At 51.7% G+C, this 16503-nt stretch overlaps 1 protein-coding gene across 4 annotated transcripts; it reads right to left on the bottom strand.

Annotated features, from left to right (window-relative positions):
• Positions 1-1008: 1008 nt before the first annotated feature.
• Positions 1009-14229, bottom strand: FANCE (FA complementation group E). Of its 4 annotated transcripts, XM_054028527.1 has the most exons (13): positions 14026-14229; positions 12587-12767; positions 11648-11881; positions 10313-10985; positions 9431-9475; positions 8770-8829; positions 8473-8616; positions 5606-5729; positions 4774-4849; positions 4172-4238; positions 3578-3703; positions 2444-2544; positions 1009-2149 (listed from the first exon to the last, which is right to left on the bottom strand). In XM_054028527.1, the coding sequence occupies exons 3-13, from the start codon at positions 11869-11871 to the stop codon at positions 2146-2148; spliced, it is 1644 nt and encodes a 547-aa protein (XP_053884502.1). In that variant the 5' UTR covers positions 11872-11881; positions 12587-12767; positions 14026-14229; the 3' UTR covers positions 1009-2145. The 4 variants fall into 4 exon arrangements, with proteins under 4 accessions (XP_053884502.1, XP_053884503.1, XP_053884499.1 ...); XM_054028528.1 differs by lacking the exon at positions 12587-12767 and having other exon boundaries at positions 14003-14229; XM_054028524.1 differs by lacking the exon at positions 12587-12767.
• Between the last annotated feature and the right edge of the window lie 2274 nt (positions 14230-16503).

The following is a 16503-nucleotide window of genomic DNA, read 5'->3' as shown; positions in this document are numbered from 1 at the left end:
GGGTCGGGAACAGAGCTGCAGCTGGGGGCCAAGGCTGGAGGTGCTGGACTGGAGCAGGGGCTGGGAGTGGAGCTGTGGCTGGGGGTGGGGCCAGGAGCGGAAGCCACAGCCTAGGCTGGGGCAAGGGCCAGGGCAGAGCTTGGGGGGCAGAGCAGGGCTGGGTGCCACTCCCAACCCCCCCCAATGTGGGCTACCTCAGGCCCTGCCACCCCCCCCCCCCCCCCCCAGTTTGGGGACCTCTGGTTTAAACACACTGTCTCTGCCTACATTAATTGCAGCATTGAAGGGACAGCATCAAGTCAAAATGGATCTGAAGTCTGTGCTTTGGGAGAAAAGGCTTAACAAAACCTAAGACCCACAGGCCTCTTTCCCGTCATGTCCTCTGCAGAGGGACTGAGCTGCTCGGTGATTTTGTACTCCCATTGCTATTGCTGTGTGACGTGCATCAGTCCATTGAGATCATACCACACTGCACTGTGACCAGGGTCTCAAGACTACATTTATTAACTCGACCCTGCCCCGGCCTCTGGCAGAAGAGAGAGTCAGGGGATGGACAAAGTGACAGAGTCGTGCAGTGTTGGTGGAGCTGTGTTGGGCCCAGGATATTAGAAACAAGAGAGGTGAGGTAATAGCTTTTATTGGACCAACTTCTCTGGTGAGTGAGACAAGCTTTTGAGCTACGCACAAGACTTCTTCAGGTCTTTTCCCCATCAATCACTGGGCAGCCAGCTGAGGCCGGCTAGCGTGGAAACAGATGCTGGCTAGAGCAGGAATAACAGCAGCTTGTTAAAACTACTTGGAAGGGGAAGCTCCGGGCCAGTTAGTGACATTGAGCAGAGACGGCTTCCCTTAGGAGCCTATATACCTGCCTTGGGATCACCTGCGGAATGGCTGAACCCTGGTGGAATGGTAATTGTCTCTGCAGGCCAGCTCAGGGATGATTCATCAGGCTTAGGTAGTCTCAGGCCCAGAGGTATGACACAGAGAGAACAGCATCAGGAGTACGGGTGGGTTATGAAATGATCTGTTTTATTATACTGCTTTGACAAAGGAAAAAAGACAATACCCACAAGTAGAAAGAATACAAATGTATTTTCTTTCAGGTTTTAGATGGACCCAACGGGTACAAATACTTCCGTGAGCAAATAATAGCACTTGGGATGTTTAATGAACCCAAAGGGAGTGAGCACAAGGGACAAGATGGAATCCTGAAGGCAGGCAGAGGCAAGGTGTCTCCTTTACTGAGATAACATGGGATAAAGCCCTTTTCGGAGGGCAGTGGGGGAAACGGACACTTCAGAACCCTGGCCCCGAGCATTTAATTCCTCGTTTTATAATCTGTACTTATGGGATAACCAATAACATCTCCAGGTCACATAAACACCCCGGAGATCACAAGCTTATCAAAACCATCTGCTGCAAGTTTCATGAGAAGAGACTTTTAGAGCCACTTGCTCATAGTCTGGCCTCATCAGATATTTTTGCACTTCCAAGGAGAATGTGGAGGCAGCCGCAGGAAGGGAAAGTGAAAAGGCCAAGTCATCTTTGAACCTCAAGGAAGGTCCAGTTCACGTTCTAGGGGAGAGCAAGTTATTTAATTATCCAAACTAGTTTCACTAGCTCTAAAGAGAGGAGGTTTGCTCAACTCTAAGCTAGCTTAGCCAGGAAAACCCTCCACGTTGGGAGATCCAAAAATACAGAGTGAGCCCCCCCATGTCTGAAGGGTTTTTATGCAAGAAAACAGCCCAAGTGGGAATGCAGGGGTACCTGGGGCAGGTGGGGTATTAATAAGGGGAGCTACGCTGGGAGTTCTCCTAGAATTGTAGATCTTCCTCAGCTGTGGGATTTTCCATACACAGAATCTTTAGTTGAAGGGGCATTCAGGTTTGCCCATTAGAGTCACTCAACAGATGTCTCTGTTTCAGGCGTATTCTGCAGGCACCAGTCCGACATTACTTGGCACGACCTGTTCTCCAAGGCTCCGTTACGCTGGCTCTAACTCTAGCTCTGGAAGCTGTCCTCCTCCTGTGCCAGAGGGGGCTTGTCACAGTCACTGGTGTATGAAGGGCCATGCACAGACCCTTGGTGGCTGGAGTCTGAGAAGGCAGACATTTATACCACTCCGTTCCATTAGGATGGGCAACTTCACCTGGGAGGAAGAAAGAGAGAAAGAAGGAATCAGAAAACACTGAGGGACAGGGAAACTTACACATGGAGTAATAGCTAAACTAAAGCAAGACGTCGGTGCCGTTTCCACCCCGGCGAAAGTCAACATCTCAGGGTATCTCCACCCGTTTCCATCACACCGACACTAGGAATGCAAGAGCTCACAACTATCTTCTCACATGCCCTCCGGGGCAGCCTGTGGTGTTCCCGGCTGGGGCAGACGACCATGAAGCTCTCCCATCCCTGTGGAATGTAGGGGGCGGATTTGCTATTTCACCTGGGAGCCATTTGTTCCAGGGCAGCCTGCAGAGATTTCCGGAGGGCTGTGTGGTTGAGATCCAGAGCACCAGACAAATGTCTCCGATGGGCTGGAGTAATCTGGGAAGGAAGAGGGAAAAGAAGCTGTTTAGGCCACTCTGGCTTCAATTCCAAGGAACGGTGGCAGGTAAGAGTTAGTTCCTTTCTCATCAACAGCCGAGTTCCACTGAGCTACGTGTTACCCTGTGTTAATAGCCTGAATTGGGAGCCCAACTGGAGACGCACTGGGCCTGATTTTCAGAGGTGCTGAGCAACTGCAGCGCCCACTGATTTCCATTGAAGCAGTGGGGGGTGTTGTACTCAATGCCTCTGAAAAATGAGGCCCTTGGTGTCTGACGCAGAGCTCCCCAAAACGGCAACACCCAAAAGCAGGGGCCATGTTTCAAAATGTCCTTACCATGCCCCTCCAGCAGGCAGGCGCTCAGTTTTAAAGGTCTCAGCCAAAAGGCCCAGACTGAATACACTGCATAGAACTCAATGTAGCTACTTGCTGGGATTCCAGGCATTCTAGCGGTTCTAAACCTGGTGCTTAAACCACTGAGTCCATTGTTCAAAAGGGGTGACTGATTTTGGGCCTTGGGCCTGGTTTTCCAGAGGTGCTGAGTTGTGGGTGCTCAGCTCCTCTGAAAAAAATCAGGATTTAAGTGACTCTTCCCAAGTTCCAGGTGGATCAGAACTCAGGAATTCCAGATGAGCGGTGTAGTCAGTTAAGACAGGAAGTGAAGAAGAAAATCCCATCCAGCTGAAAGGTATTTACACTGAGATCCCTTTCACCAAAGAGATGGAGCAATGGGCACCCTAAGCAGAGCTCGTGTTTGTGTAATTTCCTCTTGGCCCTGTGCACATAATATAATAATAATAATGGAGATATCCCATCTCCTAGAACTGGAAGGGACCTTGAAAGGTCATCAAGTCCAGCCCCCTGCCTTCTCTAGCAGGACCAAGTACTGATTTTGCCCCAGATCCCCAAGTGGCCCCCTCAAGGATTGAACTCACAACCCTGGGTTTAGCAGGCCAATGCTCAAACCACTGAGCTATCCCTCCCCCCCAAAAGCAAGACTCCCGGGACTCACAGCTCTCAGTCTGGACTCACATTGCTGCTGTATATGGTCAGCACAGCCATCATCAGCTTGGTGTAATTCATTGACTTAGCAAACTCCTGGGCCAGCCGGCTCAGTTTCAGGACCAGGAGGTTAAAGAGCTCAGGGGGCAGCTCCACCTGAAAGAGAGATGTGGACACGGAGCAAGGAGAATACAAGGAACAAGGGCCACCTCAGACACCAAGTGTCCCAGACTGGCTCACTGTTGATTCTGGATAAATTGAACCAAAGAGCAGTCAGCACCCACCAACAGCAGGGGCACCCAAATACCCTGGGAAATTGCCAGGTTCCTGAAGGCAGCATGGGAGGGACACAGACTGCAGCTGCCCTCATCTGTAATATGGAGGAGCTGTCCTTGAAGACTACTGGTCCCAGCATGCAATGCTCCATCTCAAGCCGCACAGCCTAGACACGGTAGCACGGGCAGTGGATAATAACTGTGGTGGCTTAGGTCAAGGTGGAGTCCTGCTCTGAGGGGAGAGAGGACTCCAGGCCATCAAGCCGGCACCTTTCACCACTACTAAATTCACACACGGGTATTTCAAAAGGGTCATTTAAATACATCAGGAGAGAATGTGTTTGCTCACCTGCCTTCCCAGCAATGTCTGCACAACAGTGATGAGCTCCTCTGACCACGGCATCTCCAGGACCTGGCTGGAGAGGAGAATAAAGCCAGGGCTACACTAGAAACTCTGGCTGGTATAATAACGTTGGGTAGGGATGTGAATAACGGTGACACGTTTATACCAGCGCAGACAGAGTTTTACCTCTTACTTTGTTAGAGGATCTGGTATAAGTGATACCGATAAGAGAATTCTTTTGCCAGTAGAAGCTGTGTCTGCACTAGGGGCAGTTTGCTGGAGTAGCTAGACCAGCAAACCCTTTCTAGTGTCGTCTACGCCTGAGAAAGAGACATGGCTGAACTGCGGGCACTGTATGGAATAGATCAGTGCTAACTGCCCACCTCTGCCCGCATAGAATTCTCCAGGGTATACGGCCCTCATGCTGGCCCCACAGTTCCCATGTGTGCAATGGAGTGGATTGTGTGGATCCAGGACGGTACCTGGCCCTCAGCCTGTAGTGAGGGAGGAGTGCCCGTCTGAACCAGTGGGCGATATCACACCCCAGTCATTCCTGTGCGAGGGGACACAGAGTGGGTGGAAATTCCTCCCCTTCTGTAAGCATTTACCTGAGTACCAGCCTCACATACTCTGGCTCCAGGCTGTCCTCTATCAGCTCGCACACTAGCTTCATCCGCTCAGGGCCTGCAACAACAAGATGGCAGAGTTGGCCACAAGCAGTCACATCCCATCCCCTTCCGCCCGCCCCCACAATCAGCTTCACCACCGCACACTGGGCATGTCCTCACAACCCTGGCTCCTCGACCTCCTGCAGGGCAAAGGCCTTGTCTGCCGGGCTGGAGAGAGTCTGGCTTCCCCCCGGCCACATGGATGGAATAACTGATACCAGTCCCAGTCAGAGAGAGTCTCACATCCAAAGAGTCCAGCTAGGGGCTGTCGTGTCTCACTCCAGACATGCCACTCAGGGCCTGGTGTCAGAGGGCACTGCTCCTCTCAAGTTGGAGTAGTGCCACCTTACACCAGGGCAGAGCTCGTCCCTTGGAGCCAGTGTTCTGGGGCAGGGGCTCCCTCTCCCACTCAGTCCAGATCAGGAGTTCTCAGGCATTCGCACGCCCTGAGCCACCAACAACCAGACTGCTTCATTCACTCTGGAATACACGGTGCCTGTTGCATGGCGATTCGAAAGGAAGTGCCAGTCAATGCTTGACAGGGCTTTCCCAGGCGCTGAGGAGCCCTAACTCTTAGGTGACTTAGCAGGCTGGTTGCATCAGAGATGGTGAACAGGAGCAGATCTGTGGTCTCTGACCGTAAAGACAACGACTGGGGGCCCACAGATCAGGTAACGCAGCTCTCTGGTGTAGTGAGAGCAAGATGTCTGCATAGCACATACATCCGCCTGCAGAGGGGCCCTTCTCACTGTAGGACAAGCTGTGAACTCACCTGCCCCCGAGGCCTGCAGGACTGGAGTGATCAAGGCACAGCAGACTGGGCGAGCATACTTGGAGCAGAACGAGGTCAGCGCAGCCATGAGATGACGGGAGGCCGGCTGGGCCAGCGAGAGAACCTAGGGCACGGAAGAAGATGCAGAACAAATACAGCTTAGCATGGAAATGCAGGCCCTGTCGCCTGGACCCTTTCCATCCCTGGGCGGGTCAGTGAAGCCCGGGTGTTTAAGGGGCCTATGGGGGGAATGTTGCCAAGTCTAGTGCATACCATTTAGAAATGGCACAGTCTCCCCTGCTGAAGGGGAAGGGAGCCAAGGAGGAACCAGTACCTGTTCTGTGCTGTTTTACTCTATTCTCTAAAGTCAGGGGATGTCTTGGGCACAGGGCAGAGACTCTGCTCCAGCCAGGCCAAGGTCCCTTTCTCTGCCGCTCGGGCCCTTTGGCACTGCCGGCAACCAGTGAGCTCACAGAGCAACATCCAGCCAGTGCCATGGGCAGTGATCTCATATCCAAGCTTGACATCCCTACCGGAGACCCCATGCCCTCCTCTGACCACATCATCTGCACCAGTGATAGTTCATTTCAAAGCTGACTGCAAAGAGTTACAAAGGGATCTCACAAAACTGGGTGACTGGGCAACAATATGGCAAAAGAAGTTCAGGGTTGATAAGTGCAAAGTAATGCACATTGGAAAACATAATCCCAACTATACAGAAAATGTGATGGGGTCTAAATTAGCTGTTACCACTCAGGAAAGAGATCTTGGAGACATTGTGGATAGTTCTCTGAAAACATCCACTCAATGTGCAGCAGCAGGAAAAAAAAACTAGCAGAATATCGGGAATCATTAGGAAAGGGATAGATAAGAAGACAGTAAATATAATGCCACTGTATATATCCATGGTTCACCCATACTTTGAATACCCGTGTACTGTTCTGGTGGACGCTTCTCAAAAAAGATACACCTCTACCCCGATATAGCGCTGTCCTCGGGAGCCAAAAAATCTTACCACGTTATAGGTGAAACCGCGTTATATCGAACTTGCTTTGATCCGCCGGAGGGCGCAGCCCTGCCCCCCCAGAGCGCTGTTTTACCGAGTTATATCCGAATTTGTGTTACATCGGGTCGCATTATATCGGGGTAGAAATGTATATTAGAATTGGAAAAAGTACAGAGAAGGGAAACAAAAATTATTATGGGAATGGAATAATTTCTGTATAAGGAGATATTAAAAAGACGGACTGTTCAACTTGGAAAAGAGACAACTGAGGCAGACGATATGATATAGGCCTATAAAATCATGACTGGTGTGGAGAAAGTGAATAGGGAAGTGTTATTTACCCCTTCACAGAACACAAGAACTAGGGATCACCCAATGAAATGAATAGGCAGCAGGTTTAAAACAAACAAAAGGAAGTATTTCTTCACACAATGCACAGTCAACCTGTGGAACTCATTGCCAGGGGACATTGTGATGGCCAAAAGTACAACTGGGTTCAAAACAGAACTAGATAAGTTAATGGAGGATAGATCCTTCGATGGCTATTAGCTAAGGTGGTCAGGGATGCAACCCCATGCTCTGGGTGTCCCTAAGCCTCTGACTGCCAGAAGCTGGGAGTGGATGACAGGGGATGGATCACTCGGTAATTGCCCTGTTCTTTCCATTCACTTAAGCATCTGGCACCAGCCACAGTTGGAAGACACGATACTGGGCTAGATGGACCATTGGTTTGACCCAGTATGGCTGTTTTTTTGTGATTCCTTTCACTGGCTTTCTGGCTCTTACTGAAACATACTCATGCTCTTCGCTTCATGTCCAAGGCCGTATGTGACCTCGTCCCCATCTCCACTCACTTCCTCTTACTCCTTACACTCCAACCCATCCTCCCAGCTTCTTGACTTCTTCAGCTCTCTCTGTCCCTTTCTCTCTCCTTCCCATTCTTCACCCAGAGCCTATCAGGTTGCTCCCGATGGTGCTGAGTCTGCAAAGTCTGACGCATGTGCTTAGCTTTAAGCAAGTACATGCTTCTTCGCAGGATTGGGGCCCATGTCGGCAAATCTTTACCCACTTCTTATCCACCAAGGACTGTCTCACTGCCTCCTCCTTCAAATCCACTTCTGCCCGGAATCCTTCCTGTGCTCACCAGTAACTGCCCACGCTTGCCCTGGGCTCAGCACCGGTTCCAGCTCTTGGTTCTATCTCAGAGTATAAGCACCTGGGGCAGGGCCCGGAAGATTTAGCAAAGGGCTGTGTAAATTTGCAGCATTCAATAAACGGTTTATAAGAATGGTTCCTACAGGATGGTTCTGTCAACAGCAGGAACACAACTCAGCATAGACCCCCAAGTTACAGCCGTCAATACCTTTGTAACTGTGGGCCTGGGTGGCTCAGGGGATTGGGGATGAGCGCTAGCACTCCTCACCAGAAAGTTGTTGGTTCCAGCCCAAGGCAGCAGTTGCAAAAAGGGATTATCGTCCCCACAAGCAGTGAGCCGGTGTCTTTTAGCACAGGTCCTAGTAAGCAGGTGCCAATGGTACAAAACCCATCAGCACTGGCCTTGGAAGCTGGCTCAAGGCTTAGAGAGGTCAAGGATCGAACAGGTTACGGAGCCTGAGCTCCTCTCCCGTCCATATTGACAGAACCAGACGGGGAAAGTTTACCCTGTCACTGCGCAGTGCTGCACCTGTTCTGTACAGGCAGGACTTCAGTCTCCAGGGATTCACCAGCATGAAACACAACATACAGCCCCTTCTCTCCCCAGAAGGTGTGTCTATCAATCAGGAGAATGGATCCTGGAGGACACGGTCTCTGGGGGCCGTCTGCCAGCTCAGTACCCCAGGTGTGGGCCATCGGTACCTACCCGCTGGAGGAAGAGCTGCTCCGTCAGCACCACGGCGTTAGTGTAGCTGAGCTCGGGCGTAAGAGCGAGCAGCCAGGTGCAGAAATGCACAAGGACACATTCCGGATGCTGTGAGAGCTGGAGTAATGAGCACAGTCCCTCCAGCTGGAAGAGAGGCCGTACAAGCATTATGGACAGCAGCAGGACATTTCCCACGCACCGAAGAATGAGGAGAGGGATTAGAGGCTGGTTCCCTCGGGATGATTTTTATACGGGCTGCAATCAGCATCCCTCCCAGTGTTGTTATTGCCCGCTCACCTGGCCAGGGGTGCATTCGTTCAGGATCTGCAGTTCGGGAGGGGCAGTCCCATCTGCTTGCTAAAGAGAAACAGGAGATTAAATAGGCCATTCGAATAATAGGTTCTATCCCCGTTCCCCCAGTTGGTTTCAAAGGAAACCATTCTCTGCTGCTTAACACAGAAGTTTGGACAGACCCAGGTTCACAGCACAGCAAAGCCACAAGATGTCCAACTTCATGCATAGGAAGAAGAGTAGCATCTGCAGTGACATCAGCCCAGATGAAAACTTACAAAGGGAATCAATTCTCAGGTGTTAGGGGTTAATCAGGTAACTGCTGGGGGGCGGGGGGGTGGATGGGTTGGAGGTTCTTAGGGGGGCAGTAAAGGGGGCAGGAAGTGGGAGGGGGCAGATAGGGGGCAGGGGCCAGGCTGTTTGGGGAGGCACAGCCTTCCCTACCCAGCCCTCCATACAGTTTTGCAACCCCAATATGGCTCTCGGGCCAAAAAGTTTGCCCACCCCTGATGTAGCAGCAGGACTGCCCTTTCCCCAGTACAGGTCACCTCCACCTCTTCCTGCAAAGCCTGTCTCCTTGGATCAAATGTATTCCCTTTCTGGAGCCCCTGGTGCAAGCTGGTTTGGACCAAGTGCTTCTGGTGAAATGCAGACGCAAAATACTTACATTTGACTCCATCTCTAGCAGCATCTTAAGTCTAGGCACGTACATCTGGGAAAAACATTTTAAAAATAGTTAAAGCCTAGAAAGAACAAAACCCCCAGGAGGGAGGCAAAATTCCCAAAGCCACCCAGATAATTCCCCAGCCCATTTTACTTCCCCTTTGGTTTCTGGGAAGGCAGAGAATCAAATCTCAGTGCTCTGGGCCATTTCCTTCATTCTCCTGTTCTGAATTGTGGTGTTAAGTTGCTGTGCACTGTTAAAGGGCTGCTGTGCTTCACCCCAGAAGCAGCTGCATCTCGGTAGCGGGCAGCAGGACCCCTAAAAATGCCACAAGTAGTTTGCAATCAGTCAGCAGAGCCCTTTGGGATCTGTGGGTGGGAGGAGGTATATCAATGGTAGTCATTATTCCACTTTAAAGCAGCCATTAGTAGCAGCAACCTCTGGAAAGAGAGCCAGCTGCTAAAAAATGGCTGAGAAACTGGAGTTACAAGATAATCCCTTTCACACCTACACTGTTTATTCCCAAAGAGCAGGCCCTTGGCTCTAGGCCCCACTCCTGCCCGTAAAAAGAACAGGAGTACTTGTGGCACCTTAGAGACTAACAAATTTATTAGAGCATAAGCTTTTGTGGACTACAGCCCACTCCTGCCCGTGTCGCTCCACAAAGCCCAGTTTTGGTAACCTTTATGGTACAGGACAAGTTTCAGCTGTTCAGTGCTGCTGTTCATTGGGCAGGCGATACAGCATCACCAGGTGAGGTGTGGAGAGGGGAGAACGGGGAGCTCTATTGGCCACACTGCTTCGGAGATTGGAAAGGCTGGGTTCTGCGTTCTGTACTTGCACTGAGATAACTCACTTAGAAGGAATTCAAACACTAGCTGGTACCTGCATAAAATCAGGGACTTTTGCTGCTGCGTCCCGCTGGCAACCCTGACTGGCCTCTCTTGTCTCCATGATGGCATCCGGCTGGGCATTTTCATTGGCCCCCCTGGTTTGGCTCTGAATGGACCCACGTCCAGATACCTCTATACCAATCTCATCTTCCCTAGCACCAGCTCCTTTCACAAAGGTGCTTCCTGCCCGAGGTTCCAGGTTTAACTCCTCCTCTTCCAACCGGGACCTTTTCCTCTGCCTCTCCCCCTCGGGGTCCAGACTTTCCTCAGCTACTTGCTTGCGTTTCCTAAGCTGTGATGCAGAGTCGGTCGCATCCCCAGCCAGCCAGAGTTCAGGGCCTGGATGCTCCTGGATGAACCAACTCTGTTTCTTTTCCAAGTCCGGTTTGCTCTGAGTGCCACCCACGATCTTCTGGCACAGAGTTTTAAGCTGCTGCCGGCACGTGTCTGTCAGCGGAAGTGGAGTCCAACAGCTCCTCTCTTCTCTCAGCCCCCTCTCAAGTAGATCCCGCAGGGCCTGCACCCAGAGGTCTGGGCTGGGATCTTTCCTGGTAGCCTGAAGCAGCTGGCTGAGGCAGTCCTTCGGCACACTGCCCTGCACCATGTGCAGCAGGGAGAAGAGATTTCTCTGGCACAGCACGGGAAGCAGCAGCAGTATCGGTCTCCTGAGCAGGGGGCAGAAGCGGGGTGGGGGGGGAGAAAGGAGGAATGAAAGAGATTCACTCGTAGATCTGCTCCAGGGAAAGGGTCAGGTGTTGGGTGCTGCCTCCGGAAGTCCTAACTCACCGTCCGCTGGGGGGAAATGGAGCAGGCAGAGGAGCAGAGATGGGCTGCTCGGGAGTCTGACGGGGTCAGATAGAGCGTTTATAGAAAAAAGGATCTGGTCTGGGCCCACTCTTGACCTGAAAGATCCCCAACGTTCTGACCACACGACGGCCCCGCTCTGGAACTGGGCACTTTCTGTCTGTCTGCCTCACCTTTCCCCGCGTGACACAGGGAGCCCCCCTGCCTCTCGCGGGCACTGCAGCGGTTAGTTAGGCAGACGTGTGTGTGCAAAACATTATTAATACACAGACCAGCACGTTGCTTCTTCGCTCTCAGGGCCAAGCCTGCCCTCTTTACTCAACCCACACTCCCAGTGCAGTAAATGAGCAAGAGGTTTGGCACTCCTGGGCTGGTCCTGAACGATGCTGAGCTGCCTCATCTCCCACAGGCTTAAATTAAGGGCAATCAGCACCGTGAAGGATCGGGCCCTTAAAGGGCCAAAGCAACTGCTGGACAGAGAAGTTATTGTGAGTTTTCTAAATAGACAACGTAAGCGACTCACAGGGTGAGGGTCCTCTCGGGCCCCCGCAGCACGGGCTCTTCAGCACACAAGGTCTCGGTGAAGATCTGCCAATGGAACGCCTGCCCTGGCGCGTCGCAGGCCCGGATGCGCTGGAGGGCTCGGAAGGCAGCCAGTGCCCCGCACGGCCCGGACGTCAGCGTGTGGAGGAGGAGACGGGAAGGCTTGTCAAACCTCTGCAGCCAGGGAGCTGGGGGAGCTTCCATCTCATCGGCCCTGCAAAGGACACATCCAATGTGGATGGGGTCACAAGGCCGCCCGGCGATGCAAGAAAACCCCAAGAGCAGCCAGGAGAGGTGAGGGGAAAATAGGATTTGCCATATATTGGCTTAGGCCATAAAAGGGCTGCATAGGAGACAATTGGTGCATCTAGTATGGTACCCAGCATCCAGATCAGACCACTGGGATGTCTAGCCCAGTACCCCATCTCCTGCCATAGTGGATCCAATCATCTTGTCTCCTTCCACGTACCAGCCGAGATAGTAAGATACCCCAGGAGACAGATGGGACCACCGATCTGCCTAGTAAGATCTCCCATCTCCAAGAAAAGCTTCAAACCAGGGTGAAAACATCCCACAACAGAGTTAGCCTATTGCAGAACGCAGCAGGGGGAAGGGCAAGAATTCCTTCCTGACCTGCTGCAGTTGGCTTCTGCCCTGGAGCACTGATTGGATTAGCTTTCTCCTAGGTCCCCTAACTATTATTGGCCATAAAATCATGCAGCCCCTTTTAAAATCCAGCCACGGCATTTGCCTCAGTGACTTCCTGTAGCCGTGACACAAGGGAGAGGAGCGGCAGCAGCTTACGAGCTAACACAAAAGATGAAGAGCAAATTCATTTTGTGTAGACAGCCCTTGTCACGCAAAGCACCCCGCTGCCCCTCAGCTACCCCAAAGACAGGGGTGAAGAGATATGCCCTACCAGGTGCTTGGCACACAATGCTACAGCAGACAGTGAACTCCACTGAGCCTGGATGGCTGTTTTCCACACTGGCTTGGAGGTAGGAGCAGGGAGCTGCTGGGCATGGCACCCACGGTCAAGCAGGGCAGTTATTGGAGCCTAGAGGCAACCTTCACATTGCAAACCCCGGCACAGGGAACATCTAATGCATAACAAAAATATTCCATCTGTGGGGCCACATTTGGGGCCAAGTGGTTTATTTGCTTTACAAATAAGAATCCAGAAATGCACCCACAGAATCTGCAGAGGCCTTGTTTGCAGGGTTTTAATAATACATAGAAACCAGGTCACTCAAATCCAAGTCCGCTCTGTTCCACCCACTAGACCACACTGCTGTGGTGCGCACAGAGGACAGGAGGGAAAATGTGGCCCTGAGCAGGTTTTGTGCTGGGAATGGCTTCTGGGGGAGCTCCCAAGGAATCCTCTAAAATCTCAGGACTCTTGGGCAGTGCAAGTGCCATAGCTGTGGATACCACCGAGCCCCCAGCCCCGGAGGCTAAACCTACAAACAAAACAGGGAGATGGGTGCTGTCCTGACAGCCCACGAACGAGACGTCGGCTCTCCAGCCATCCAAATTCACCCAGCAGAACTCCAAAGAGATCAGCAGGATGGGGCACGGTCCAGTACGTCTCGGAGAGATTAGTCACCATTTAAGACCATATAATGTCCATTTTTATCCCCGCCCCCATGGTTGCAAAATGGAACTGGGGGAGACGCAGGGCACCCCAGGCTTTGTCTAGACAAGGATTTGAAAGGTGTGGGCTAACGTATTAGCAGCTAAGAATTGCCATCTCGACCTGGGTTATGCATGTTAAAGGCACAGGCCCTTGTACATATATTTGCCAGCACCTTCCAAATCCTAGCTCGGACTGTGCCCAAGAGGGAAATCTCAGGCCAAAATGTTCAATCCAGAGAGTCTGCAGGTCTACATAGCTAGGCTCTGCCACAGAAGAGGCCTGATTCTGTAAGGCAGCGGTTCTCAACCAGGGGTATGTGTACCCCTGGGGTACACAGAGGTCTTCCAGGGGTTACATCAACTCATCTAGATATTTGCCTAGTTTTACAACAGGCTACATAAAAAGCCCTAGCAAAGTCAGTACAGACTAACATTTCATACAGACAATGACTTGCTTATACTGCTCTATATACTATACTCTGAAATGTAAGTACAATATTTATAGTCTAATCGATTTATTTGATGATTATATGGGAAACACGAGGAAGTCAGCCATTTCTCAGAACTAGTGGCTGTGCTACTCTTGTATTTTTATGTCTGAGTTTGTAAGCAAGTAGTTTTTAAGTGAGGTGAAACTGGGAGCGCACAAGACAAATCAGCCTCCTGAAAGGGGGACAGGAGCCTGGAAGGTTGAACCCACCACTGCTCTAAGGCGCTGAGTACCTGTGGCTCCTATTAGCCTCCGTTATAGCGCTGACCATCAGGCACTGACTCTGGATTTAGCAGCCTGCTGTGTGAATCCTTCAGCTTCCCCACTCAGCACGCCAGGGAGGCCCCAGAGAGAAGCTGCTGCCAGGGGGTTGATTTCCCCCCTACCGGGGCCTTGGAAGCAAAGTCAGCTTCAGCATCCGCTCTGCACAGCCTCCATCTCTGTTAGGGCCCAGCTCTCACTGGGGCAGCATGTTCCACTTCCTGGTTCACAGGCCCTCTCTTTCCCTTCCACGCCTTAAAGGAGCAGCGTCCCTCCACCACCCACCCCAAAACATCCCATGCCCCCAACACACAGACTCCTGTCCCCGCTCCCCCGCCTGCCCACAATCACTTCCCCGTCATTTGCTGAAATGCCAGGGGAGTACACGAAACCTTTGCTTGCGGCGTTACATCATTAGACCAGTGCTTTTAAGATCAAGGGGCTTCAGGGGCAGGCGGGAAGAGGGCCATATGGCCCACCCAGAATCAGAGCCCGCAATCTCATCTTTCCTTCCCTCCTGCCTGCAACACACACGGACTTTGCCAGCTTGAATTCACCCAAATTTATACAGTAGTAAGGCCAGTCTGACCCCAGCTGCCTCCTGATGGGACGGTGCTTCCAGCCTCTCCCCAACCCCCATATTATAATTCATTCAGTCCATGCCCCCCCCCCAACTCCACATCAGTCCCTCTCCCCATGCAGCAATTATTTATCCCCTCCTTCCCCCATTGCTGCCTGTTCAGGTTTTCTCAGAATCGTCCCTTTGTTGAGGCCGCTGGCTTGGGAAATCCGTAAAGATGCTCAGTGCACGCGCCCAGCTGCCTAGTGTTATAGGCGCAGGCTCTTCCCGAATGTCCAATTTTTTTTTTGTATCCCAGCCCCTGCATCGATTCCCACTGCCCCAGCTCCCCCCTGCTCCTTTTTCCCCGCTCCCAGGGCTTGGGGGCAGCAGCCAGGTCCTCTTCTCCCACTCCCCAGGTGTGGTGTTGCAGGAAAAGAGAGGGGAGTAGTTGTGAGACGACTGACCCCCAAGCGGTGAGGCTCTATCTAGGGCCAGAGCCGTGTTTTAATATGTGCACAGCGCCCAGCCCATTGGAGCACTGACTCGGGGCATCGCTGCAAAATGAATAATCATGAATTGTCCAAGCTGACTGCGAGGCAGCAAAGGCGCCAAAAAGGAAAGGTGATGTTGTTTAGAATTCTTTCCCTTCCGGCAATCACAGGCCCTGCTAGTAATCTGCACAGTGCGTGAGTTTAAGTACCTTTGACTTTAAGGCTCTCTGGGGGGAGGATTTGGCCCCCGGCACTTCAATGAAACATTTCCAAGCTCACTCACAATTGTCTGAAATCGCCCTTATTCCAGCAGTTACAAATTCAGCACTCCAGTGTTACTTGTATCACCACTGCACGTCACAGCCCCAATCATGGACTATACCCCGTTGCGTTGGGCGCTGTACAAACCGAACAAAAAGACAATCCTTACCCACAAAGAGCTTACCATCTAAATGACAGGCTTAATTTCTCTGCTGAATGTGATTGCTGATATAACAGAAGTCACCAGGTGGCACTGTTATATGCGCTCAGTTCTTTTTCTTTGCATGAAAAGGATTTCGGTTTGGAAGATAGTGCTGTGGTGTACTTTGTTTGGGGGTGTAGAGTTGGACTTATTTTTCAGCGGGAGCTATGGCAAGTAACAAGAACGTTTGCTCTCTGACATCGTCTCTCAGAACGGAGTTGGGGCCTGCGAACAGGCCATGGGAGGTTGGCTGAGAGTTCTGGCAAAGAGGATTGCTGGGGTGCTGTTTGTGGCCACCTCTGGTCTAAGGCTGGGGTATAGAGGGTAAATAAATTGCACTCAAAATATACCAAGGTTCCACCTCACCAATTCATCCTCCGTAGGAAGTTGACCTGACCTCTGGTACTGCTTGGCACAGGGGAGACCTTATTTAAAAGGTTGTGTGTTTCAGCCCATTTTTCACGATAGTTTCTCTTTCTCTCTCTTACACCTCTACACTGAAATGCCACAAACATCAGATTCAGCAGCCTCCCCGCAACCCACAAACGAATCAGTGGGATCCGCCCCACCCCTGTAACCTCCAACCATACCAAAGACTCTGGTTCCTCCACAGCAGGGCGGAAAGATCCATCCCCTGAATCCCTCCCTCCGAAGGCTACATGGGCCTCCCCGGCGAAATAACACCAGCCTGTAGTGACACACCTCAGAAATTGGTTTTATGTAAGCAGGGCCCAAAACACCTGTATAACAGCACCACGGGGAAGTTAGAGTGCTTTGGTGCCAGCTTTTGATTGCTTTTCTATTTAACCTTAACTCTGAAGGGCCTGGGCTGTGTAGTGCTGAGGGGGTGGATGGTTTGTACCCTGCCTGCCCCCGCCAGGTTTGGAGCTGCTAGGGCAGAGTCTGCTACAGCTTCGTAGAGCAGCTGTAAGCT

Source organism: Malaclemys terrapin, chromosome 4, assembly GCF_027887155.1.
Source record: "Malaclemys terrapin pileata isolate rMalTer1 chromosome 4, rMalTer1.hap1, whole genome shotgun sequence".
In the NCBI taxonomy this organism is placed as follows: Eukaryota; Metazoa; Chordata; order Testudines; family Emydidae; genus Malaclemys; species Malaclemys terrapin.
This window is presented reverse-complemented; position numbering and strand designations above follow the sequence as displayed.